Below are 27263 nucleotides of genomic sequence, written 5' to 3'. Positions count from 1 at the left end.
GGGGCAGCTGCCAGTTCCTCAGGCTGTGTTTGAGCCCAGGCTTCTGGGAAAAACCTGTGAGCACCATCCCCATTCCAGCCAAGTCTGGTGGCCACAAGGACATCTCAGGCGGTCCACCCACCAGCTGTAACCTGGACCCTGGCATAGTGCATGTGTGCCCCTGGAGCCTCTGCCATCAGTGCCACCACCTTCTGCAAGGGTCTACTGCCACTGTCCTGCAGACACAGGGGTCCCACACAAACTGCACCTCCAGCTTCCTGGGGGGGATGCACAGTGAGGCCCTGGATGCAGAACCTTCCCAGCTGGCATCTGTGGAAAGGAGAATAGTCCTGGGGGAGCACTTGCACAATTCCAAAATGATGGGCAATTGAGAGCACTTGACACAGGGAAACGATTGCTCTCTGTGAGCACTTCAGGAAGCACAGGCAGACCTGGGCCAAGCCACACTGTGCCAGCAGCTCACAGGCCCTGCATGGGCAGCTGGCTCTTTGCAGGACTCTGGAGGTGGCTTTGCCACCTTTAATTAAACCACCCTGGTCCTGCAAGCACAGAGCCAGCACAGATTGTAGAGCCCAGAGAGCAGGGCCACAGCCTCAGCAGCACAGCAGTGTCCCCCCCAGCCCATCAGCCACAGGCCAGTGTCCCCCCAGCTGCTGTGGGCAAGGGCTGGCAGTGTCCTGAGGGGTGAGTGACAGCCTGGCAGGCCCTGCAGGGGTGCTGGCAGAGCTCCACGTTCCCCTGTCTTGTTCTTTTCTCTTTTGTGGTCATTTTCCATCTTTGCTCAGATCCATTTGCAATTCCCTTGTAAATCTTTAACAATAATTTACAAAAGAGAAAATGAATGTCTGTATGAAGTCTCCCTTGGTTCCAGATAGTTGACATTCACAAGGAGCTCAGAGGGGAGAAAAGTGACAGAAGGAGCAAATCTTGAAAGGAAAAATCCCTGGGCCTCCAGCTGCAGCCGCAATGCTGAGAACTCTCTTTACTACTTGTGAAAAATACTTTGAATGTGGCCTTCTGGGGGACTCCAGAAGGATTCCCTTCTGAGGTACCCTTGGGAGAGTGTGAACATGTTGAGCCCAGCACCAGAGGTTGTATTGGAGAAAATCCCTAAGCTTCCCCCCTCCTGAAACTGCCTGTGTGGAAGTGCCTTGCTTCCAGTACAGCTTGGAAAACAGATGCTGGATGGTCCTGAGGCTTCATTGGGCAGGAATGCACTAAAGTAACCTTGTGAGAATCTTCTTCAGGATGAGGACAAAAATTTATAAGTTCTAGACAGAGCCTGCTTCCCTGGCCTGGCAGCCCAAAGGGGACTGAGGATATATCTGTGGCTGAGCCTGGCAGGAACCCCCCACACCCCAAAGCTTCCCTCAGCTTCCTGGGCCAGCTCTGGGCCCTGTCCTGGGACAGCTCCTGCGGGTAGAGCCGGCTGCCATGTGTCTGTGCCGCCAGGAGATGGAGGCTCTGTCCTGCCACACGGCAGGCACTGCACGCTTCCTCACAGGAGGAACAGTGCAAGCACCACTGCCTCGGCAGTGCAACAGGCAGGGACAGGCAAACAAAGGAGGAGCTTATTTTTCACCTCAGGGTTTGAATAACCATGGCTGAATAGTGCCTGAAAAGACACCAGGTAAGAGCACAGTGTATGGTAGCACAGGCTGTAGCTCCAGACCTTCTGAAACTAGAGCACTCACACAAAAAGCAGGGATGCAGATGGGAGAGGAGCTGTGACCTCCCCTTCCCCGGGCAGAGCAATCACCAACATGACACGGTGACACTCACAACCCAATCTTGTAGCCTGCACAAGCCATCAGCTCCTGAACACAACTTGTCCCCTGTGCTGTCATGGAACAGCCCGTCCCTGCTCATCCTGCTGTGGCCATGGGGCACTGTCACCTCCCACTGCACAAAGTGGGACACGGGGCACAGCTAAGTCCTGAAACATGGGGCTTCCCACAGCCCTGAGGGAACCAGAGCATCATTTGCCTTTCCCACACACATCCCTGGCTGCACTGCACTGACTTTTGGAGTGGAGGGAGATGAAATGGCCTGGAAAACAGGAACACATTTTTGCCTGCAGGAAGCACCCCTGAGGTGGTGTGGGCCAACCCCCCCAGGCAGAGAGGACAGCCACCAGCAAAGACATAAAGTTACTGATACCCTGCCAGACCCCATGGGAGGCACTGAAAGAGGCAAGAGACAGATTTTGGCTTAGAAAAGTATCTCCAAGGCCCCATGCTTTCTGTCCTCCTCTCCATGCCACTGTCACCAGCCACACTGCCTGTCATCAACCACACTGCCACCAGCCACACTGCCTGTGTCCATGTCCCTACAGCTCCTCTGCGATGCTGCCACCTGCCTTGGGGCAGTGGGTGCAGGCAACAACAGCATCTGAGCTCAGTTTCAACTCCTGAGAGTGTGGGGGAAAAAAAAAGTACTTCAGCACCTCAGTTTCTGGGTGCCAGAGGGTGCACTGGCACTCTCACAAGGTGGCTTTGTCTCCTGGAGGACAGTGCAGTGTCCCACTGCAGGAGTGGGAGCCTGGCCCCTGCTCCCTGCCCCACAGCCTCTCTCTGAAGAAGAGCAGGTGACCATCCATCACCAGCCATTGCTCTGTTGAATCTGGCAGGTGTCAAGTGCCCAGCCTAATCTCTTGGCAGAAAGGATAAATGTTAATTTTTGCAGGTGCATGACACCAGGCTCCACTCCCTTTCCCCAGAGAATGACTCCAGCCTGTCCTGTTGGAAGCAGCAGTTCTTTGGCACAGGCTGCAGAGGTGAACAGAGGAAAAGAAGGATAAGAGAGCAAGAAGAGGAACCACACTGATTATTTTCTCTGTGTTTTGCTTGGCCAGAGCTCAGTTTCTCACTGTTCCGCCCAGCCCATGGACTACTGCTCTACACAGGGCAGCAGAGAGTGAGGACTTGGGGCTACCAGAACCCCTCCCAGCCCTGATCCTGCACCGTCTCCTTGGAGCACTTGCAGCATATTAAGGAACAGAGTCCTTCAAACATCTTGGGGTGCTCATAGATAGTTTGCTCACATTAGCTTCCAGGTTTTTTTGGTTTTCTTCATCAATGCTGTATCCACACAGGGGAATCCCAGCCCCAGTTTGGAGGGGCTGAGCTTCCCTCCCAGGATATGGATCCAACAACACAAAAGCAGGGGAGCACTGCAGCTGTCCTGCCTCTCTTGGGCACAGCCAGCTGGGGAGAGGAGCTACTCGGGCTGGAGCTGTGGAGACACACACCCTCCCTCCCTCTGGAAGGCAGCTCCTTCCAGAGGAACTCCCTCAGTGGGAATGAAGCAGTTTCTCCAGGCTGGCAAAGGCAAGACCGACCCCCACCTGCACACTGAGACATCTTCACCTCCCAGTGCTTCTGCTTTCATCCCTCAGCCTTCACAGGAACCTGAAGCATTGAGGTCCCCCCTGCCCAACAGTCAGTGGGTGCCAGCTAAGACCTGCAGGGAGTCCCTCAGCTTTCCAGCACAGACCTGCAATAACTGATGCATCCATGAGCAACATCCATTCACCACAGGTGGCCCGAGGGCAGGAGCATGAAAAGTCCTGCAGATGGAGTGAAACCTGACCAAACTGCTCCAGCTTTAACTGATCTGGCACAGCGTGAAGGTGGTACTTGACAGAAATTGATTTCTCTAAGTGCCATCAACATGGCCCAGCCTGTGGCTGGCTCTCCTTTAAGGAGGCTTTAGTGGCATCTATAGTCTTTTCTTAGCTCAGTGACCTAGAAACTGCATTAAGATGTTAAGAGAACATGCACAATACAGTGGAGAAGCCATTTTTCAAGAATCTGAAGAAAAGATCATTATTATTGAGAGATATGGCTTGGAGCCAGGGCACTCATTCAGTTGTCAGAAGTATAAATAAAAATGCAAAATAAAGCTAAGCTCAGCTTAAAAATACATTGATTGTACGTCACTGCTTAGCTAAAATCCACATACTCTATTCTGATCACAGTGACATCCACGGGTACAGTCCTTTGAAGTGTAAGCCCAATGATGAAGCGATAAGGAAAAAATGTTATCTTCTAAGCTACACCCAAAATAGGGGACAAATAGTGAGCAATAAATAATTTTAATTAAAACTACTTTACAGCTGGGGATACAGTAGTAGCGATGAGGTAATGCAAGGGGAACAGGTGGCTGCCTCATAAAAAGCCCAGTTCCACCACAACCACTGCCATTTCAAGGAGGCTGTCAGCAGGTCCAGCTCTGTGCTTTTCCATGGCCACTTTCCAAAGCCTCATGTGCCCATGTGCTGTTAGTGGACCCACCCAATCAGATGTGAATTGCTGGAGGCAAAGACCTTTGCAGGCTCTCCTGCCTCCTGCCCTGGTGCTGGAGCTCATCACAGATTCTGTGAGCTGGGATTTGCTGTGTGACTCCCTGGCACAGTGTTTGCTCAGCAACCAGCACTGAACAGGCACATGGGGAGATAATTTGACAGAAAATTGAGAACATATAATTCTCTATTCAGAGTGGCATTGGTTTCCTTAATTTTTCCTCCTCCTGAGCAACATTTAAATCAATTACAGTGAAATTAATGACTTTCACAAGCCATTTGCTGAGAGGATGGGCTGGGGGATTAGGCACTAACAGGGTTCCTTGCCACCCCCCAGCCTATTTAGAAAACATTCAGTGTGAAAGGCTTTTAACAAAAAAAAAAAAAAAAAAAAAAAAAAAAAAAAAAAAAAAAAAAAAAAAAAAAAAGCGCTCCTGCCATGTACTTTATTAGCATGCTTTCCAAGCAGAGGCTTACAGAAACACAGGAGGCTTGAGGATAACAGGAAGTCACCAATTCTCTCCTTCTGCACTTTAGGAGGGTGAAGTTACCCTTCACAGCACCTAAACACAACTTTAGAACAATTATAAATTTTTTGAAGCACAAACACAGGGAGGACAAAGTACTTGCAGACAGGGCAAGCACTCAGCTCCAATGCATGAGACACCTCTGCACAGGCACCCGAGGGACAGAGACACCCGACTGCTGACAGCTCTGGGCATGGCCAGGCCTTCAGAGGCCACAGGACACACAGCAGCACTCTGGCCAAAATGGGCTAGATTTCTCCAGAAGAGAGGGGAAAACCTTCCCATCTTTCCTCTGTGCCTATGAAGAACAAATCAAACTTGTGATTTGTACGTTCAGCCCAAGTTACCCATGTTTGCACACTGACAGATGCTCAGAGGTAACAAGAGCACATCTTCTAGAACCATGGAACACTTCTCCCTCAGCCCCAGCATGGTCTGTTCTGAAGCTCCTACCCAGGTTATGTGCTGATTTTTCCAAACAGCACCCACTGATCTGCAGAGATTTTTAACAGTGTAAGCTTTGGTGCAAAAGAGGGATGCAATTCCTCCTGACCCCAGACCTTGCTGAACCTGCAACACTGGGAGGGATTTTACTCTTCTGAACTGGGACCTTGTTTGAGAGGTCTCACAGAAGAACAGAGGGGCAAGGAGGAGAGACATTTTCTGTCATTACCCTAATGTCTAGTGCTTCAAAAAATACTCAAAGCCTCCAAAAATACCCTGAGCTATATCAGGGCACGAAAGGACCATGAAAGTGATGGTCTGACTTGCTCAAAGCTAAAAGCTGCTATACTCTCCTCACTCCAAAAAACATTTCTTTGTATAAGTAAATTATTTCCTGAAAAGGTGTCTGGAAGGACCACAGTGTGGGAGGCAGAGAGGAAGGCCTCAGGGAACTGCAGCTGAAGAGGCATTAATGCTGGGAACAGCTCTGTCACACCCTGCAGTTACAGGGTCAAGCAATGATTCTTCTTTCCCATCCCAGCTTCCTGAGAGCTGGAGAAAAGTGGAGCTTTAGGAAGCCACAGGTATCTGGACAATCCTTCCACCAGCGGCAGCACTAAGCTCCATCCAGAGCAGCAGTGTGTTTGGGCTGTGCTTGGGCACAGAGCCTGGCTCCAGATGCCTTCCAGGCAAGGGACTGACCCCAGGGCCAGTGGCAGGGCTCCTCTGTGCCCAGCAGGAGATAGCCAGCTCCTCTGGCACCCAGAGCCTGCAGCCAAGCTGCAGATGCTGCTTTTGAAGTGCTGGCTTCAAACAAAGGAAAGAAAGGAAAAAAAAAAATAAAAAGAAGAAAAGAATTATCCGACCCCAAATCCTTTCTCCTTTTGAAGCCTGGCTTAAAAGCAAATGAGAACCTGCAGCCTAGTTGCAATGTGACTGGACTCCTCAGCCTTCAGGGGCCTTTAAGTACATCTGAAAGGCATTTAACACCAATAAATAAGTTGAGCTCTTGCTGGTATTTTTCCTACCCCCCTTCTCCCCTTGCATACTCCCCCCAGGCTGCTGTGAGCCATCTGTGCCTTCCTTCCCAGGGGAAGCAGAGTTAGGTAGAGTGGAGAGATTTGGGGATGGAGAGTGAGGCCAGCCTGGGTGAAAACTCCAGGCTGCTGGAAGTGCTGCCACACCCCCACCCCCCAGACTGTCAGAGGTACAAGGGCAGGGCAGTTGATGGAGGCTGAGCTGGTCCTTAACACTGCTGGCAGAAGTGATGCTCTGTGGGCTCTAGTCCCTCTAAAATCTTGCCCAAGGCACTGTGAGGGTGGCCTGCAGGGAGCTCTCTGTGCTGTGGTGTTGGTGTTTCCCACACTGACCACGTCCCTGCCCTGTGGCTGCTCTCCCATTCCCTTCCTGGCTCTCATCTCCCAGGAGCAGTGCAGACCCAAGGTGGGCACTGGCACCCGTGCTTTTGGTCTGATGAGGGGTTGGTGGGGGTGAAACAAAATACTTCCAGATGTGTCAGATATCTGTCAAAATGTGCCTGCACTGACTCTCAGGTCTGTTTTCTCAGGTAGAAGGCCTTGCTGTTTGAATGGCCATTCTAAACCTCCAGAAGCACCAGTTAAACCCAGTGACATCAGGCAATTCAGGTTTCCAAAGCAAGGGATGCTCTGGAGCCAGCAGGAGGCAGGAACACCCAGAGCTGGAGACCTCCCCAGGGCTGGGGCTGAAGCAGCCCCATGGGCTGAGCCATTCCTGGCACCTTCACTCATTGGAATTTTAAAGGCAGGAGAGGGAAGTTCTGCCAGCTGTGAAAAATCCTTTCTGAGGCAGTGTCTAAGGGAAAGCAGGTCAGCTCTTCAAGCCACAGATCAGGCTGTGTGTGCTGGGAAATGCAGGCAGGTATTCAAAGCCACTCCAATTACCCCAAATCCAAGCCTACAGTTGGGATAAAGTTGTCAATGTGAAGAACAGCAGCTACAAAAACAAGTCAAGCACAGGAGCTGATCCTGCTGGGCCAGCAGTGAGGAGTGCTCCTGAGCTTCCAGTGGGATGCCCAAGAGCCCAGGAATGGACTCAGAAAGCCAGCCTTGCTCACTTTTAGAACACACCAGCACTCAGAGGAGAGGTTTGTGTTTCACAGGGGAGCTGGCCAACTCTGTGATCAGAGCTATCTGCCATGTGGCCATTTCACATTGGGAAACATTTTACTTTTACAGTCTCTCCATGGAGGGACCCTCTAATATTATGATCAAAACCCAGAAGGGCTGCAATGTTCTTTGCACCTCCACATGTGTACTGGAAATGTGACTGACTGGGCAGTCAGTGCCCAGTTTCTCTGGTGACAGGAGTGGGAACTGCAGGTGTGCCCAACCCTTGGCTGGTGCAGGGGAACTGCTGTGGGGAGGACACCCTGCTCCCTCTACCACATGGTCAGCAGCTGCCTTGTGCATATTTATGCTAGCCCTGATGTAATTAGCACCTTGACGTGTGTTAAATGAACCAAGCTTTCCCATTTTTCAGAGTGAAACTCTAAAAGAAACAGCTGCAGGGCTGACAGAAATATGATTCTTTCAAAGTCCAATGAATTGTATAATCACTTCAGTCATTATTTTGTATCTTCATCCCATAAATGCACAGCCACAAGTCCTTGGAGCACAGTGAGGCTTAGGCCTTGCCAAGCCCATCATTCAAGATCCAACAAGTTCCCAAACCTGTCAGAGATGAGGGGCAAGCAGGGCACAGGTACAGTGTGCTGGTGGTAGTCTGCTGGGTCTGGTGGCACAGGGAGGACACAGAAAATGCCAGGACAGTTCAGAGCCCCTGCTGCTGTCACCTTTCTGTGTTCAGTGCTGTGCTGCAGGAGGGATGTGGAGGATGGAGGCTGCTGCCAAATCTGTGCCCTTCATGCTCCAGCACACCAGGGCTGCTGTTGGGCCTGAGGCCAAGCAGACTGCCTGGGTCCAGCCCTGCCAGCCCAGCAGCCAAATGGCCATTCTGCAGACTCAGGAAAAAAATAATTAAATATGAAGGCTAGGGCAATTGAGGCAAATTGGAGCAGCAAAACAGGGAGGAGCCTTGTTCCCATCTCCCTCCGGGCAGTGTGAGGGCACTTGGAGAGGGCAGTGACAATGGCTCCACAGGCAGCACCCACAGCTAATTGGGAAGATCTATGTCTTTAGGTTCCTGTCTAGTACCTAACTGCCTTCAGATATTAAAATGAGAGAGATTCATGCAGACAGACTGCTGTCATGTCCTCTCCTTCCAGAGGAAAATACTGCAAGCCAACACCTGCCTGTTCCACACACTTCCTGCTCTGTTCATTTAACACAGGTATTTCCAGCTGGTACAATTTTCAATCCTTTGAAAACTAGATTCAATTGACTTTTAACCACCAGGTAAATATGGAAGACATAGATCTACTTTCCCACATTATTTCTATTCTATTCAGAACACCTATGGGTTTTTATCCCTGAAGGGTTGTGATTGAAACATAATAAGGGATAGAAATACTGAAAAGTAATATGTGAAATACATAAGGATGTATTCAAAACTGCATGCTTCTCATCCAGCTTGATTTGAATCTATCCAAACAAATTCCAATGTTATTAAAAAATTCCCTCCTAGCCTTACATGCAGCAGTGCTGGAAAGGAGCAGTGGTGCGTGGGGCTGCAGTAGCTGCTGTACCAAGGTGTTTAAAGCAAAAAGGCAGCTGGTGGGAGGGTGATGATCCAGGGAGCACAGCCAGGTCAGAGAAAGGGATATTAAGCTCCTGGGTTTGCAGGGGAAATTGGGCTGACTGGAACTTAGATCTAAAATGGTTTCAGCCATGCAGTCTCACATACAAACTGCCAGGGACAGTTGACTGGGCAAGAAAACATGAGGCACTTCAGCAGAGGTGACACTTCCCTTGGGAAGGAAGGGCAGGTCCCAGTACCCTTCAAGGTCACCCAGTCGTGGGCAGGTCTGGGCAAGCTGTGCCAGAGGCTACAAGGGCAAAAGGCAGCCAGCACAGGAGCTGCTGCAGGACCAGTCCCTGAAGGTCAAGAGCTTATTTCAGCCTGGAGCCTCAGATGGTTCACAGGAAGGGGTGTCTGCAGCACTGCAGGTTCCCACTATGGGCCTGCAGTCCTCCTTGCCCCCCTCCCAAGCACAGCCAGTCCTGCAAAAGATCCCTGGGGCTTTTTGGACCCTGTGAATTGCTGCTGAGTCTGCAGCACTACAGACCTCCAGCACAGGTGCTGACCAGCTCATTTTTGGAAAGCCTCACCAGTGGTTTGCAATGACAGGAAGGAAAACCAAGGAAAAGCCCAGGCTGCTCCAGCAGCTGCAGTTGGTACCTGGCTGTGTGAGTTGCACCCCTGAACCCTCTCACCTGCCCTCCTGCTGCTGACACCAGCACCTGTGGGACCTGCTGCTCCCTGCTGCCACGTGGAAACTCTGCAAGACACAAACCCTCACATCTCTGCCATGCAAAACCTGCACAGCTACAAAGCTGGAGCTGGGATAACAGCCAGTGACAAGGAAATAAATGTGGGGATATGAGGGCATTGCCACTCGACGCTGCCGTGGAACAACGCTCTCGTAGCATCTACTTACTAACACTGGCTTTTCAGGATCAAGAGGAAGCCAATTTAGATAAATGCTTAATACTTTTACAGAAGTGAAATCCTTTAAATGAGTAACATGTTATTTACGGTTGTGTGTATCTGCTGCTGATGCTCTCAAAAAAGATCAGCCACTGAAAGGATGGAGATGTCCCACCAAGCACATGTGACCAGAGTTCACTGCTCTTGAGATGCTTTAGCACAGTGGTTTCATGGGTGGGAGAAGAAGATTTTATCTTCATTTAATTCAGTGAGATCAATTTTATGCCTACTTCATGAGAAAAGCAACTGAAAGCTGAAAGACAAATATGTCCTTTCAAGCTGTGGAAAAAAGTGGGTATGAAAAATGGCTGCAATCTTAAAGGACATGAGGACCATACTGTCTTTGTTATGTTATTGACTTGTTGGAAATGCAAAACATGTTTAGATAAACATTATTTTCTATATGTCCTATCAGCACATTCACTAGACCATTAAAAACATTTCTAAAAATCTATTTTTAGGACTTTTTAATTGGAATTTGGTTCCCAGACTGACCCACCATGTGTTTAAAAATTACTCATGTGGTAAATAGGAAAGCTGCCATGTACCTTATACTAACAGAAAAGTTTAAAAAAATAAGGCTGAAATATATTGTGAAACACAGTATTGGCTAAATAAAAATATACTGATAGCTGACTTAAACTTCCACTGGTAAAATGAAATATAGGATTTAGTGAAAAAGCTTATAAAGAAAATAATTGTATTTTGTTTCAAACTCAAATGAGAATCAGCCTTAAGAACATCTACTGAGAAAAGGAAATGCAAACAGCTGTTAAAATCGATTATTTGAGTGTTTCTTGCTTACGTAGCTGGTGTTGCTTCACATCAATCTCCACTACCTTGAGAAAACTTAAAATTTAGAAACAAGAACCAATGAAGACCCAGCAAAGGAAAGATTGTTATAATAACTCATTTTCTGACTGATGAGCAAAATTCATTTCAAATTCCTTCCTCTGGCTGCCTTTGGAAATGGAACATTGCCTCTGTGCTCTGCCTGACAGCCACAGGCTGCCAGGGCTGCAAGGGGACTTGGAGGACTCTGGACACTCTTTGGCATGCACAGGGAAGCTCTCCTGACCGCCCATGGATGCAGGAATCCAGCACGGACCTGGGGACCCTGACCTTCCCAGTGCCCTGTCTGCCCCTGTCCCCATGGCACTCTGCAGCACAGCTGGCCCAAGGGGCTGAGCAGGGTGAGCAGCCAGGGTCACAGCCACTACTGTTAGTCACACTGCCTCTCCCTCAGGGTTTTCTGCTTGTGTTCATCAAGGGTTACCTCTCAGCCCTTGCCATTCCTTCTGTCTCAGCTTTGCTTCCCCTAGTCCTGCAGTATCCCAGTTCACTTCCACCACATCCTTCCCAGGAGCGTGCACAGCAACTGCTCACAGCAGGGAGAGAGGGTCTCAGGGCAGCAGTGAGGGAGGGTCTCAGGGCAGAAATGAGGGAAGGTCTCAGGGCAGCAGTGAGGGAGGTTCTCAGGGCAGCAGCTGGCAGGCAGCGACTCCACCAGCACAAGGCCCTCTCCTGTTTGCATGATGCTCAGAGCTGGAGCAAATGCTGTTTTTGGGCAGCTGCCAATCTCACAGCCAATGAACAGGATCCTAAACAGAACTGGGATATGTGTTCTCTCTCACCCTGGCCGCATCCCTGGGGAACCTCCTTCTTCAAGTGCCCTGCACTAGGGATTTTGTGGCTGCTGCCCTTTTGGCGGCTGCTACTTCATGCCGGCAATGAAAAACCCACTTGGCGTCGTGCAACTTAGATGAAAACCTGCAATTTGTGCTGCAAGCAGAACTACAGGGACACAGAACCTGCACATGAACACAGAGGTGCTGCCCTGACCCCCCCGCCCCCAGGCATGGCCCATGGTAACCCCTCGCTCTGTGTCAGGGCAGGGTGCCAGCCTGCACATCCATCCTCACCTACCAGAGGGCCACACCAAGCCCAGCCCGGGTCCCAGCCCAGATGGCAGCACTGCCACTGCTGTCTGTGTCAGGCCAGGTCGGTGGCAGCAACCACCAATCATAAGTTTTAGGACTTGGTGTCAGAGCCTGCAGTCTGTCAGGGTAACTTTGCCTTGAAAGCTTGGATGGCAGTAAAGATGAAAAATGGTTCTGCCATTTTCTTCTCATCTGCCCTCAAACTATTTATGGCCAGCAGGTCTCAGAGGGGCTGCCTGAAGCTGTGGCTTCCTCTGAGATCGGGGCAGCAGAAGGCTGGGGAAGAAGCACCCTTTGGGCACAGTGGAGAGGCAGCAGGGATTAAAGAAATTTCATGAAATCCATGCCTGTAGCTCACTCAAGGGAGGCTCTCTCCCACTTAAAGGCAGCCAGGAGCTCTGGCAAACAGCATCAGCCCTTCTCTGGAGTGCCCAGAGATGCTGCCTCTGCACAAGGACCTGAGAGAGTGACAGGATACAGGGATACACTGAACTGGAAGTGTCCCAGAAGCTGAAAGCAGGAGGGGTTTAGTAGAAATCCGTAGTTTTTCTGGGACTTGCAAGTAACTAAAATATATTTTCCTGAAGTCCAAAGCTAGCTAATTTATTTCTAAGTGTTTGTTTCCTCAGTCGTACTGACCAAAACACTCGCCAGTGCTCTGTATGAAATTCCAACTCAAAAAGATAGTTTTGAAGATTGCTGCTACCAGCTGACAGGAAAGTTGAATTCCAGTTTCTGACCTTCTTCTGATGTCCTAAGTATAGAGCAACATGAAAAATGACTAGAACCAAGGCACCAGTTGTGGGTTGAGTCAAGCACTTCACATCCATTTGACACAAGTGTAAATCCACAACTAAAAAGGCAGTAAAGAAGACAGGGAAAATGAGCCAGTTTTGGTCCTCATAACAAAATTAGTTCTCAAGACAGCTGTGCTGAGGTTTTCTGACTCAGTTCATGCAACAGCAACACACTGGGCTAACTGCAACATCAGGGAGGGCTCCAGTGAGAGAGGAGTGGTTGGGACCCTCCTAGAAAACCCCCCATCCTGAAGGAATGGACTGGGGGAAGCTGAGGGAAAAGGAGGATCTGTGACTTGTCATGTTCCCCACATCCTGTTTGATAAGTCATACCCAAGAGAAGGAAAATTCAGAAAGGGGGGACCAGAATCAAAATCCAGTGGGTTAGAAGCCTACATGAAGGTAGGGGAAAAATCTGCTGCATGTTAGTCTCTCAGGTCCTTCCCACTGGCTGATACCATGCATGTAGTTGCCCTGCCAGCCTGTTTTACCCACCAGTCTCAGCTAGAGGGAGGATCATGCCCGTAGAGCTGGAAATCTCTGCCATTCAGAGGATTTATGAAAAGTATTTTGCTTTTGTCCCCCTGAAATTACATAATTCTCCTCTTTTATCTGTCTTAAGTGTCAGGAGAGTGTGATGTTAATGAGATGTACAAAGGCTTTTGGGTAGCTGAACAATTTTATAGTCCCACATTGATAAATTGAAGCATTTGTCACTGTTACCACATTAATGTTTCTTCCTGAGATCAAAGTCTGGATTTGCTGCATTAAAGTGGGACCGTCCCCTGCTCTGCATTACCATGTTACCTTCCAAGGAGATGCATTGTGGTTCTGCATTTTTACATTCACAGCTTAATCACACCCTGATTCTCACACCTGCTCATTCCCATCTCCACATGAGGTATGCAAGCCTTTTTTTTATTATGGATTTTCTCCTTGCTACCTGTGTGGAAAGCCTGACTATCTTGTTTAAGGACAATCACTTTCTTCTGGCTCTGAAAGGCTGCTTCTGTAGTGAAGAATACAGACAATTTCCTTCTTTCTGGAACCCTGGATTCAGGGTTATTAATTTACATTTATATAGCACCTTTCATCCCTGACGATCCCAATGCACTTTACAAACTCCCCCTCTCTGTACACAGAAGCTGTTCAAATAGACAGGCTACATAAACAGACACAGGATCCCACTGCCAGCCTCTGAAACACATCCCTCTGCCTGTATTCCCAGCACACTCGTGGCCATCCAGCTCTGCAGCACATCCCCATCAAGGAGGAAAACACGGCAGTGTGATTTAGAGGCATGTCAGGAAGCATGAGGGATCTGGGCAAGCAGCAGAATGGCTTTCCAGCCTGGCTGAGTGACATCTCCCTGGCACTCTGCTGCATGGGTTAAAATGAGGCAAAAGCTGATTTGTGGTGAGTTACATCTCACAGCCTCAGTGCTGCTGGCAGTGCCTGTAGAAATCCAGGTTTGCTGCTCCCTCCCACTGATGGGTAACCCTTGAGTAGTTTATTTTTTAAAACTGGAAAGTCTCTGCTTGCTTTGCAATGAAAACAAGGGGAAACAACCACCCCTCCCAACAGCAGTGGCTGAGTGGCTGCAGCCAACGTGAGGATGGAGGAGAAGGAAGCACCCAGCATACCTGAGACACCTTTTTGACCACGTCGCTGCCCACCAAGAAGCCCTGTGCGTAGGAGCGTGCCGCGATGAAGGCTCGGGTTGCCTTCACCTTCAGGTCCCTGGGCACCTCCCCGAAGGGTTTGTGCTGCTCGGCGTGTTTGACCATGCAGTCCAGGTACTCGTCCGTGATGTGGTACTGGGAGTTCAGCAGCTTGAAGAGCCTCTCCAGCAGCCGTGTCCAGAACTCATTGAGGGCCTCTTCCAAGTTGATGTTGGAGCTGCGGTAGTAGCGGCGCAGCTCGCTGTACAAGTCCTTGAACACCTTCACGTTTTGAGTGTACAGTTCTCCATACATGCTTGGAAAGGCATCGTAAAGGGCCTTCTCTGACTTGTTCAACAAATCCTGGAAATAACCTGAAAGATGAGAAAAGGAGAGGTGATGTGTCAGCCAGACAAGCTGGAACCCAACAGGCTGTGTTATTGGGCAGCACAACTGAGTACCCCGAGAAAAGAGAAGGGCCCTAACAGAGCTTTTTCTCCAATCAGCATCACCCACACTCTCAGGTCTGAGCCTTAGTCATGAAGATAGAAGGAGGAACCTCCCCTGACCTTTCATGCTGGAGAACCCAGGTCTGGGCCTCTCCAGCTCTTCTAGCAACCTCACCTGGAAGCAAAGCCAGGGCTCTTTTCTGAATCCACAAGGTGTCACAGTGTCACTCATAAGTTTTCTTCACAGCTGGCATTGCTTACACAAACCCTAAGCTGCCAGATGTTATTTCCAAAGCCCTGGTGAGATGAAGCAGGGCTGCCAGCATGGTGCCAACCCTGCGCAGGGATATCCCTGGTGGTGGCAGCCAGGCTAGCTCTGGGCACAGCCAGAGTCCAGGTGCAGTGTCAGGAACAGGCACATTTTCCTGCGGAGTCCAAGGCAGGGCTGTACCCAAGGGCTTTTTAACCAAGGCCAACGTTATCTGGGGTTCTCATCCCGTTTGCTTACTTGGGTATGCATCCTGCTTTTGTTTCAGCATAAATAACAGAGTGGTTTTACACCTGTGGTTCAGTGGTCTCAAATGTGACAGAAATGTGACTCTCTTGCTACACACAGTAGGGTAAGAATGACAGATTTGACCCCTCCCTTCCCAGCATCTTTAGGTATTTCCATCATCTCACCTGCCAGCTACCATCAGGCTGAGACTGCACAGTAGGGAACTCATAGAAGGATTGGCCTGATCCAATTAATAGATTTACATAAGTAACTTTAATCATCACTGAAGCCAGTAGCAGGAAAAATAATTTAAATAATAATTTTAATTTCAAGTACACTTGTACTTTCTGGGTCTGTTTGAAGCAAACCTTATTAAACCATTCTTTAAATGTAAATTACTATTTTTTTTGTGATACATGATAAGCCCTAGTTGCAAAGAAACTGTTATCCAATTAAAATCAAACAGCATGTATTTAGGTACATACATTAACTTCACAGTGCTAGACATATAAGAAAAGAAAGAGAAGCTCCTGAAAAATGCATACTGCATGTAAAAAGCTTTATTAAACAAAGTATTTTTTGAGGGAATGGCACTGACTGCAATTAAAGACCTCTAAAATTGTAGAACTAGTAAAGCTCAGATCCATAAATTTTGCTTATACTCACTGACTGAGAAGGGCCATACAAGCTTTCCTATATTAATAATCTCTCACTGGTTTCTCAGATTTGAATGAAGCTAAAACTTAACAGGTGAATCGAACAAGTGAAAAGAACCCTCTGCATCTACACCACAGGGTGCTAATACTGAAATGAATGAAAATTCCTGTACTATTTTAACAAAGCAATATTGAGCATTAATAGCCTGGCCTTCTCCAGCCGCTATCATGCGCTGCTTAATAGATCAAAATTTGATCAAAGAGATTTTTGTTTTTAAAAGTTTGTGGGCAACTAGTCTTAGTAGAAGTCTGGTTTAATTACTTATGCAGAAGTAGAAAGTAAAAATCTGTTATCTGGAATGTTGAACAAAAACTGGTTTTCAAATGTACTTTGGGAAGAAATTTATTCTTATTCAACATGACTGGGTTGGAAGTTTGTAATCTCCAACCATTTTTCCTGGGATCCCTCCATCTCTCAAATGACTGATCATGCACCTTTCCCACTAAAACTGGATTTTTTCCTACAGACATCAGGTGTCAGGGCATCAAAGTCACCTATGATGTTAAAATGGGGGGTTCTCAGTAAGGAAAAAAGACAAAAGCTGATCCCATCAGATTAATAAAAAGAGATGCTACACTCACCTGCAACAGAAACAAAAGACAAAGTTTCTCTCATGCTGATGAAGTGTCTAAAATGTGCTCCCTACCTTAATGAATCACTTCAAACACCTCTGGTTGTCCATTCACAAGTTAATTAAACTGAACTCAAACTCTTGTACAATCAGTGTTCTTTTTAGTGTGACAAGAGACACAACTGAACAATTTGCTCAGCAACTGAGGTATGACATGCAGCTTAGCACTCACCATCAGGAGGAAGAAAACACCAACAAACACAGCCCAATTTGTCAATTCAAGGCAAAAATACTTTCTTTGTTTTGCTATAAGAGGAACAAGATATATATCTCCCTGTCAAAAAATTGGAGATTGCTCTCAAAAGAGTCAGAGCTAATTAAGGGCTGATGAACTGTTACTTCTCACCCAAGTGAGGGAACACTGATTACAGCCAATTCATCTGTGGCTGGTTCTCACAAAGTTCTTCTAGATTTCACATGCATAGGGAAAAATATCTACACTAGCCAGGGAAAATTAATTAACAATTAAGTCTACACGTGTTTGTGATGAATGGCTGACCTGGCAGGGAATTTAAATGCCCATTTTGCAGCATCAGAAGGTAGCACGAAGTCAGGCTTGTTAAGAGGGATGCCAACATCCTGTTCCTCAGTAAAGTGTCAGCCGAGATCTCCCAGTAACACTGCATCTTCTCCTGAACACTCCCTGCTTGCTAATGTCCAGCCTTTTAATGAGTTTAGGCACGTGGCACAAATTAAGGATATGCAGGGCCTTGGGATAAGACAACCTGCTGAGACACAGTTCAGGCTCCTGCCATTCTACCTTGATTTCAGGTAGAAGGAATTATTTATTTGAGGGGGAGCAGCCCATTATCTGCAGCCATGGTGGGTGGGGGACCCTCAGGTAATGGGGTCCAATAAGGCAGCTGTCCCACTCTTGCTACCTGGAGCCACCAGTAACAGGGCCAGTAGGTCCCTTTGGATGTATCAGCTCCCACTTGGTCACCACTGCTGGGTCTGCCCTGGCTCCCAGAGCACCACTGGAGTGTTCAGCTCAGGCAGGGCATGAGCACATGGAGCAGCTTCACCCAGGTCACAGCTGGACACAGCCCCGAGCCCCTGAGCTCTGCTGCCTCCATGTCCTCTGTGCCAGCAGCAGGCTCAAGCCATGAACTGCACTACTCAGGCACTGCAGCACAGGGCTTTGTCACCTTGTGAATGGCAGGGATGCAGGGAAAGGGCTCACAAGGAGCCTGTGCTGTAGCTATAAAGCTCTTCTGGCTCCAGGAGGCACCACTGCCCTCCCATCCCTGGGGGCAGCAGCACAGTGGAGGTGGCTCTGCAGAGGGTCCTTCCCTCTGAAAGGATGCATTTGCTTCCCCTCTGAGTCACAAGAAAGCAGCTACAGGTTCTGTGGACCTGTGCTGAAAAACTCATGGCTGTTCTTGGCTTCTTGGAGCCCCAGGAATTTGACAGTACCAGCCAGAGACACCTCCCTGCGAGTAACCTGCTAAATCCATGACTGGCCTTCCCCTCTTTCAAAAAGTTTCCTTCAGGAGCCACTGACAGATGAGTCCTTCCTCATCATTGCCAGCTGAGGGACACAACACTGCCAAGCCCAGCAGGTGGCTTTCAACACCAGTGCTTCAGACAAATCAAACTTGATTTTTCCCGGGCCAATGCAAGGCACGGCTCCTCAACCAAGGCTGCTCCTACATGAAACATCACCTCTCACACCCTTTTGCTGCAAAGTATTCAAAAGAAAAAGAAAATGAAATGGAAACCTGTTTTATTACTATTATTACTGCTTCTCACTTCCAGGCTCAGAAACAAGACAACTGGCTTTGCTCAAAATAAATTTGCCTTTTGGCAGAGGCCAGGTCTGAAGAACTCTGCCTCAAATGCAAAGATGCCAGAAAGTTATGAGTAAAGAAATGAAAGGTTTCTACAACTGACACAATTCTGCCACCTCGGCTTTCTCTTGCTGTTGTAGTGACAATAACTTACTTCTCAGAGAATTAAGTTTTCAACCAGAATCTATAACCTTTGCATTCAAGAGAGATTGCAAATCCCCACCCATTTCCCTGCTTCACAGCTTCCCAGTGTTCGCAGCTCGTATTTTCACAGTTTTCACATTTTCACAACTCTGGATTCAAATTGGGAAGCTGTGAACAGCACGGCAGGGACCGGCAGTTTCTTTCTGAAGATAGAAAGTTTTGAGTTCCTCCTTCCTCACCGCCCCCCAGCACTGAATACTTTATCCAAGCTCTCTGCTACCATTTGATCACTCAACATCTGGAACTCACTGGGGTTTCTTCAACTAATCCAATGATGGAATGGGAATGGATGCAGGAGGGAAAGAGATCACTGAAGGAAGAATACCCAAATGCTCTTTAGGCAGGTGGCAGGGCTGGCTTCCTTCAAGCCCCATCAAATTTGAGAGGTATGCTAGAGGAAATATGAGAAATGGAGAAAGGTGACTGAATTACTTTCAATCTGAATATTATTAAAATTTTAAGCAGAAAGCTGCAGCACAAAATGTCTTACACACAACAGGGAAGAGTTGAGACTGAGGAACACCAATGGTGTTCTTGTGAAAATGCTGTGGAAGTTTTGCAGCAATGGGTGAAATTAAAACCCTCCTTCTGCTCAGACAGCTTTGCCTGGTGAGCTCTATTTGTGGTCTGAGGGCCTTGCCATGCACTGCCAGGACAGATGGAGGTGGGGCAACAACATGAGGAGGAGGAAGTATCAGATCCTCAGTTTTGAGGATCAATTTCTCAGTTCTGAGTGAGCACACGAGCCTGTGGTGGAATTCATGCAGGGCCAGAGCCACAGAGCTCTGGAGGAAGGCTGGGCAAATACTCTATGAACAAAGTGCTGTGTGTCAGGACTGGACTGAGAACAGGAGAGGAAATGTAGCTGCTTCTGTGATGTCCTGAACCCCAGCCAAAGCAGGGAAAGAAAGAGGATGGAGATGTCTGCTACAGCAGAACTTCTGCTCGGTGCCAGCCCTGTTGGTCTGAGGACGAGTCTTTCCCTGGGCTGAGCTTCCATTTCATACCTGCTGTACTTCCCAACACCAATTTGCTTCTCCAGCATTTGGTTCTAATGCTGTTCCTGCAGTTAACCTACTATTAGGAGGGAATAATTCAGCAACAGGTTTAAGCCATTAAAAACTAACTCTAATGCAGTCATGCCTATTTTATTCATTCAAGTACAATGACACTTTATTTATAAAATAGTTATTACTAAATTAAGCACTATCCATGGCTATGCTGAAGAGCTGGTATCAATCCAAGAGCAGTGATATACTCTGGTTCACACCTTGGCTGTGTCCTTCCACAGGAAATAACCACAGTGGGACTGAGTGACTTAGCTCCACGTGCAGATAGCCCTGGATGCAGCAATGCTGGTGCCATTTTCCTCCTCACAGCTTCACACTCCTGTAAAACTGCTGCTCTGGGGCTGTTTCCTCAGTCCTGAGCCACCTTGGAGAACACAGTCCCTCTCTGCTGTCTTCTGGATCGCTCCCGTGTACATCCCGCCCCCACTTGGTGGCTGTGACCAAAGAGGCATCAAGACTAGGATTGGAAAAAAAAAAAAAAAAGATATAAAACCAGCTTTTCCCTACAAGCCAAAGGATAAGTGTGAATGAATGTGCTAGGATGCAAGAATTATGAGGTAATACAAGTTCAAAACTGTTAGGATTTGCTCCAAAGAACCACTTGGCTGATATTTCCTCTGCACACTGTGTCCTGGGAGTGTGTGCTGAGAGCTGTGTGGGAACACAGAACTGAAGCAATATTGTGGGTCAATGAGACAAAAAGTGCCAGCTCTGCCATGCAAGATCAATTTTGTACTCTCCTAAACCTGCTCAGTGCCCAGCACAAAAGCACTTCAAGATTTTGACCTCAATCCTGCTGGAAGGTTGGTCCAGGGCACCTCCTCTGATAGGAGGACTTCGTTTCTCAATTTCTGGTTGCAGTTCATTCTTTATCCACTTGGTCTTTGCCAATATGGTCCTGTAGTTTCAATAGGTTTTTTTTTTTTTTTTTTTTTTTTTTTTTTTTTTTAATTTTTTTTTTTCCCCTGGAATTCACTCTATGAGACATTTACTCACCAACTCTCACACTTTCTCAGCATCCATGCAGCCTTCCTACACAAATGAAAGTACTTTCCCCTCTTTACACCTGACAGGCTCTCCAGTCCTCTGGATCCCTCCACTAGCTCTTTTCTTCACCTCTTCTACTTGGCATTAGCTCTTCTGAGGTGTGCGTGGTCAGAAGCACAAAGAACAACTCTTTTCTTTCACTGGCAATAACTCTGTGAATACTGCCAAGACTGCACTTGCCTTTTTCAGGAACACATCACATTAGCATTTCACAGACTTTCTGCCACCAACTGGTACATCCCTAATTCTCCCCCTTGCTATTTCCAACCAATTAATCCCTAGTTGTGTGCCTAACTCGGAAATATTGAATTTCATCCTATTTCTATTAGTTTGGTTGTCATGGTTATCCACTATACTCTTCAATAGTGACAACTTTTCCCAGCACTATGCCACAAATTAATCTCATGACTGCATTTCCTATCATTTGTGCCAGTTTTAATGGGGCTGTTAACTAGGATGGGGCCTAGGCCTGTCTTGAGAACCATGACTGGGACCCCCCTCCAGGCCAGGAGCTTATCTTTCAACACAGTGTATTGCTGCCTCCCCCTTAGCTAGTTCACCTGATAATTCCTTTACTAATTTCCATCTTCTTTAGCTTAATTAATTACTCAAGGCACAGATGCAAATATCTTTGAAGTCTCCTGAGATGGATTAGTTGATAGAACAGACACACCACGAGCAACAGTGGAAGCAGGCTTTGGATGTAGGATTTGACAGAATCTCTACCATTTCTTACTTGAGCTGCGTTTGGGTAAGAGCAAAAGCTGGCCTTCCTGAAACTGGTTTAGACTGGGACATACAGCAGACAGCTTGCTTCTTGTGGTAGGGAAAAGGAGAGCTTTTTGAGAAAACAAAAACCTTTTCCTGCAAAACAGAGATGCTGTTGCATGGAAATGCTGTTTGGAGCAGGGCCCTGCTAGTAAGGAGAGGAGCTTCTGCCCGGGAGGAGCACCTCCAGTCACTCCAAAGAAACTGCACTTTTCCTGCCAGGAATTGGACGACGTTTTCATTTCATTGTGTTGAATGGCAGAGAGATGTAATTATTTGCAGCTATTTCTTCTGCATATTGCCCCTCCTCTGTTTCTATGATTTTCCAAGACAGGTTGCCTTTATCTAAGTGAAGCAGGACTGGATCCAGCTATCAAAATAAGGGAGTGGAGGATGTTCCCTGGCAGGGAAGCTCCCCAGAGGAAAGAGCTGGCCCTTACTCCAGGAACAGTGGGAAGATGGATATTCTGCTTGTCCTCCTGATAAGCACTAGGGCCCAACAGGGTGTCACCCAAGGCAACAGCAACAAGCCTGGGTGTCACAAGCACAGCCACAGAGACCCTCTCCAGCCCCAGCAGCAGGTCTCTCCAAAACATGGCTGGTGAAGAAACCACTTCAGGCTTTGATGATCCCAATGCACTCAGTATTTCCATCCTGATGACCCTTGGAAACAGCTCTGTGCAAACCTTAAGACACCCCTGAAGTCAAGTTCAAGAAATCTTCTGAGACAAGAGTCACTTGGGGCTGGGAGTAAAGAACACAAAATGATCTGTAGGAGTGGCAGGACACAGAAGCAAAGCCTGTGATAGACTGCAGCACTAACAGGAGTCACTGATGCCTTGTACAGGCTGACCTAGAGGAGAGGCTAGACAGAGCTAAAGAATAAAGTAGGGATTTATTAAAATGCTTCCATGGATCCACTTTGGGCAGCACAAGAGCCCAGCCAGGGCTGCACCCAAGATGAACGAAAATGGTCCCAAAATGCACGACCGCTCACGGGGGCTCTCACTTTTACAAGTTCTGCTCCATTTGCACATTGGAGTTCATTGTCCAATTCCAGCTTTAGCCCATGCAGTCCCATCCTGCTTGTTTTTCTCTCTTCAGCCCACGTTGTTTGTGCTCTTGGGCCTGAGATTTGGATCATTTGTCCTTGGTCCCCAGCTAGAGAAGGAATTGTTTTGTCTCCCTGCTCTGTGCAGAGAGCTCACCATCCTCTCCTATGAAGCTCAGAAGTGCACACTAGAGCAGCACAGAATCTGAAAAATAGAAAAGCTAAAACGTGAGGCATCATTTGCTCTGTTTGCATCCAGGGTGGGACAAGCAAATACAAGAGATGTGAATCTGAAGATTATTTTACCAACGTGTTTTCCTGGGGTCTGAGCTGGCAAGGGATTTTAATCATGGCACCTTCTAAATATACCTGTGCTACAACCAGAGACTTGCAGCAAATGATGAACTGCAAATATTGCCCCAGCAGGCTCTTATCAAACAGATTCAGAGGTACCTGACTTTTAGATAAGGACTGGGGAGATGTGTGGGTGGGATTCATAACCTGGGAGTCAAGTCTGACCTGGCAGCTCAGTCCTCACTTGAGGAAGGGCAGGCACCTACCTCCCTCTTTAACATGAGCTGAGCTCTTCTTTACAGCCACTCCTCTCCCTCTGGACTGTAGTAGGAGTTGGGATAACTGAGCCAGAGCAAGCTGAACTTTTGGATAAATGAAATTTTGTGAAATAAATTTAGCTCTCATTTTTTTCCTCCAAGAAAGCCTGCATTTAAAAGCAAACCAATAAGCACCACAGTGACAGGAACATAAAGACAGTAAAATTAATTGTTAATACTGCCTGTTTCCTTTCCAGGTTTACTCAGTAAGACCTGAAGGGCTCCATTTCTCCAAGGGTAAAATGAACTCAGATGTTTAACAATAATGAGGGTTGCTGGCAGTTTTAAAAGGTGTCATATACACCCTGGATACAGCACACACCTCTAGAGCAAAAGTTTTTTTCCCTCCAGAAAGAAGTGCTCCTTTACTCCAGCTGAGCAGTGGAGCTGGTGAGGCGCTGCAGAAACATGTCAGGAATGAGACAATCAGTGGATCTGCTCGGGATGTGACAACCCACAAAGGCTGTCACTTTCCCAGGAACACCATGCCAGCCAGCTTCACTGAGGCTGAGATTGACTTTCTGCCCCTTTCAGCAAGCTCCAGAGAGCTGCACCTTAACCTGCACAACAGCTCAGGGTGCTTCCCTTGCTCCCATCCACACTGCTCGAGGCTGAAAATAATCAAGCCTTTATACATTTCAATATACATATTTCAATTTCTTCCTTACTTATGAGATATACCATGAACCAATTTGTCATTCAGTCAGGCTCTTTGCAGTATTATTTTAAATGTGAAAATACCAGTGAACTATTACTTTAGAATTAAATGTATTTGTCTCTGAAAAAAAAGCAGAGGAAACAGCCCATGGTTTGTGTCTATTTTTGACACTTTCTGTATTCACAGAGGGGCTTGAGCATCCCCATTACATGATTTTACAGATCAAAACTCCTTGTTTGAGTTTTGCAAAAGCTGTGTCAGTGAGACAGAACTGGGTTTTTATCTTCTTCATTAGCGGTGCCCTCTGCTCTGAATGGCTTCTAGACAAACTATTTATTGTTGGGTTAATTAGATCATTTGGATCTATGCTTGCCACTGCATTTTTGCAGTCTAAGAGTATCTAAGACACATGGTCCTTGAATCTCTAAGAATCTTGAGTATGTGACATGTGGACTTTCCCAAAGGGAAAGGGAGGATAGGAATTACTGGCTGTGGGGATAATATTCCAGACAGGCTAAGTGCCCCTGTTATTATTGCAGGAATTTATCTAAGTCTGTATAAAGCCCTTAATCTCTAGTGTTCTCTCCTTAGTGCCTTCAGAACATAACTTGCCTCTTTGGAAAAATATTTTGCTCCCATGGAACCAGTATGAAAAGGAGAAATAGGTAGAGATGGCTGTAGACAGCTGATGTTGAGATGCAACCTGAAGAATGCAGCACAGGTGTACCTCTGACAGCTGGGAGTGTACATACAAACAGAAACATGCACATCTGTTACTGGAATCTCAAACAAATTAGTCTCAATTGCTATTTTAATATAGATGAAATATGGATATATTATATACAGCTCTTCTAAAATAATATTAATTAATAGAATTTATATTTATTATTAGCAATGAATATATATTTCTATAATATATAAATATTATCTTTATTGTGAATAATATATATATATTTATTATTAATAATTAATTACAGCACACTTTTAGAAATTTGGAACAGTCAGAAAGATGTGGGTAACAAAGCACCCCCTCAATGCATGGGGATTTTCCTAGGGATAAGCACATGGTACTTTTTTCCCCAGGTGCCTGCTTCAAAATAAGCAAATTTTAGCAATTGTTGAAGAAAAGAAATTCATGTTCCCTGGCAGATATTACAATAATAAATTCAGTTGCAAATTTTAGTTTCTGCCCTATCTGATGGCACCTGCTCTGTTAAACGCCTCTAACTTCACCTTGTCCAAAGATAAAAATCTAGATAAAGACAGATTTTCAAAGACCCTAGCACCATCTAACTACTGTTTTAAAATACAAAGTCACTTAAAAAGCAATCCTAAAGGGAGATTTAAGCTTAGCTTATCCAGCCTTTTCTTTCAAAGTGTCTGTTGTTTTTTTTAAAGGTTGCTAGGCATATACTGGCTATAACCAGACTAGGATAAAACCACTGGATTCTCTGAGCATGGGAGCTTTGCTAAAACCCCCAGGTAGTGCTGGCTGCAGCCAAGGACAGGTGGTTGAGCACTCAGGGAGTGTTAGACCACAAAAAAGCACCTAAGTGGAAACACTTCCTTCTAAACGGATGGATGCAGACCAGCTCAAGTGTCCTGACCCTTGACTTGGTGTTGCAAGCCTCATAAAGAGAATCAGTTCAAAAGCAGAATGAGTTAAACACAGAGACACCACAACCTACAGACACCTAGCTGTACATCTACTGAATTACTACTGGTTGATTTTGCTTAATTTCATCGAGGTAGAAAAAATACCTTGTCCAGTACTTAGACCTTTTACAATTATGTCTGAATATATTTTCTAACAGACAAAACCATATTTTTTTTTTAGTTTGTGGACTATACACATTACATTAAGTTCCCCTGTTATTATTGTAGGAGTTTATCTAAGTCTGTATAAAGCCCTTAATCTCTAGTGTTCTCTCCTTTGGTGCCTTCAGAAAATAACTTGCCTCTTCGTAAAAATATTTTACCATTACATATTACTGGCTTGATTTATTACTTGTGTATAAGTCACATCATAACTGTGACCAGCATGGAAAACCTGCCACAAAATCTATTTGCTTTGGGATATTGGCAGTCACCTCCACACTGTCAATGGACATTTAGAACTCATCTGAAACCTCATCTGGAGGAAATACAATTTTGAAGGCTTGGGAAAGAGTCTGCAAAAAGTTGAGAAATGTCTCATCTCCCATCCTCACTAATTCTGTTCTGAGATGTACACATAACACACATATTTGAAATTTGTATCCATCAAACACACATCACTTTCAAATCTGCAAGCACAACAAAACCTTAAAAGCCAACCTGCCTGGGTGCCTTGTGCCTCTCAGGACTGTCCCTGGACACATCAGTGACTGAGGACATCTGCATCCACCCCTGGCTGACACCCAGCTTATGGAACAGAGACCAAAAATGCACCTTATAGAAAATATTAACTGGGAACTGGAATGCTTAACTGCACTCTGGCTGCAGCTACATTTAGGAAAAAACAGACAGGAAACTACACGTGCTCCTCTTTTTAAAAAATTAATTTACAACATCTAAAAAAAGGCTTTGGTTACCCTGAGATGCTGGCACGCTCCTCCTGCCTGAGTTGGGGTTTCTGCTGCTTTTGAAGCATCTCTGGCTCTGCTCCAAATTTGAATGATGGGAGAAATGGATACTTGTTCAAAGCATGTGCTTAATTCACTTAACCAAGATAAAGCTTTCCTTTATTTTCCTGTCAGGTTTTTATCTGAAGTACATTGCACCAGTGAATTGGACATGAGTAATAAACTCTGATCTCCTTAAAATGTCCTCCCATGAACATAGATTAAAATCCTCATTAAACACCTTGATAAATTAATGAATTTATAGGGATGCACAGAGAGATTGACAAGCAGCTGTCATTCACCTTTTCCTCTAACCACAAGTGTTTGAAGCCATTCAAAATATTCTCAGATATGGCAGAAGATTTAGAACAGACAAAATGAAATACTATTTTAAACAGCCAAGTTATGAAAAACCTGACTCCTGTTACAAAATGTCTTGGATGCTGAGACCTAAAATAAATACAGATGATCAAATTTGAAAAAAAAGCAAGTCCATTGGGTGGACATGAAACAAAGCCAACAAGACATCCCGGGTAGCAGAGGAAGCACAGAACATTCTTGGGGCAGAGGCACACAGGATACCTTTGGAACGTTCTCTGTAAGCCAGGGTGCAACTCACTAATTGCCATTATACTAATTGGCCCAGGATACTCTCAAGATTGAGGCAAAAATCAGAGTGAATTTTGTTCTCTGGGAAAAGAAGAATCAGAGCACAGACGCACCACACCCAGCCCAGGGCCACCACTGGGTCCTGCTTGGCCCACCAGGGACTGGGCACCTGCAGCCTCCTACCACCATGTCGTGGTTTGACACAGAAGTGAATTTTTTTTTCAGGAAGTTGGGTCAAAC

The 27263-nt window shown here is 46.6% G+C and overlaps 1 protein-coding gene across 3 annotated transcripts in view; it reads right to left on the bottom strand.

Moving 5' to 3' along the window:
• The window catches only part of GPC1 (glypican 1), a 198399-nt gene that overhangs the window by 12450 nt on the left and 158686 nt on the right, over positions 1-27263 (bottom strand). For all 3 annotated transcript variants that reach the window (XM_053951899.1, XM_053951900.1, XM_053951901.1), the window contains exon 3: positions 14302-14693. In XM_053951899.1, coding sequence (XP_053807874.1) covers positions 14302-14693 — 392 coding nt within the window. The remainder of the gene's footprint in view (positions 1-14301; positions 14694-27263) is intronic.

The sequence above is a fragment of the Vidua chalybeata genome, chromosome 10 (genome assembly GCF_026979565.1).
Source record: "Vidua chalybeata isolate OUT-0048 chromosome 10, bVidCha1 merged haplotype, whole genome shotgun sequence".
In the NCBI taxonomy this organism is placed as follows: Eukaryota; Metazoa; Chordata; class Aves; order Passeriformes; family Viduidae; genus Vidua; species Vidua chalybeata.
This window is presented reverse-complemented; position numbering and strand designations above follow the sequence as displayed.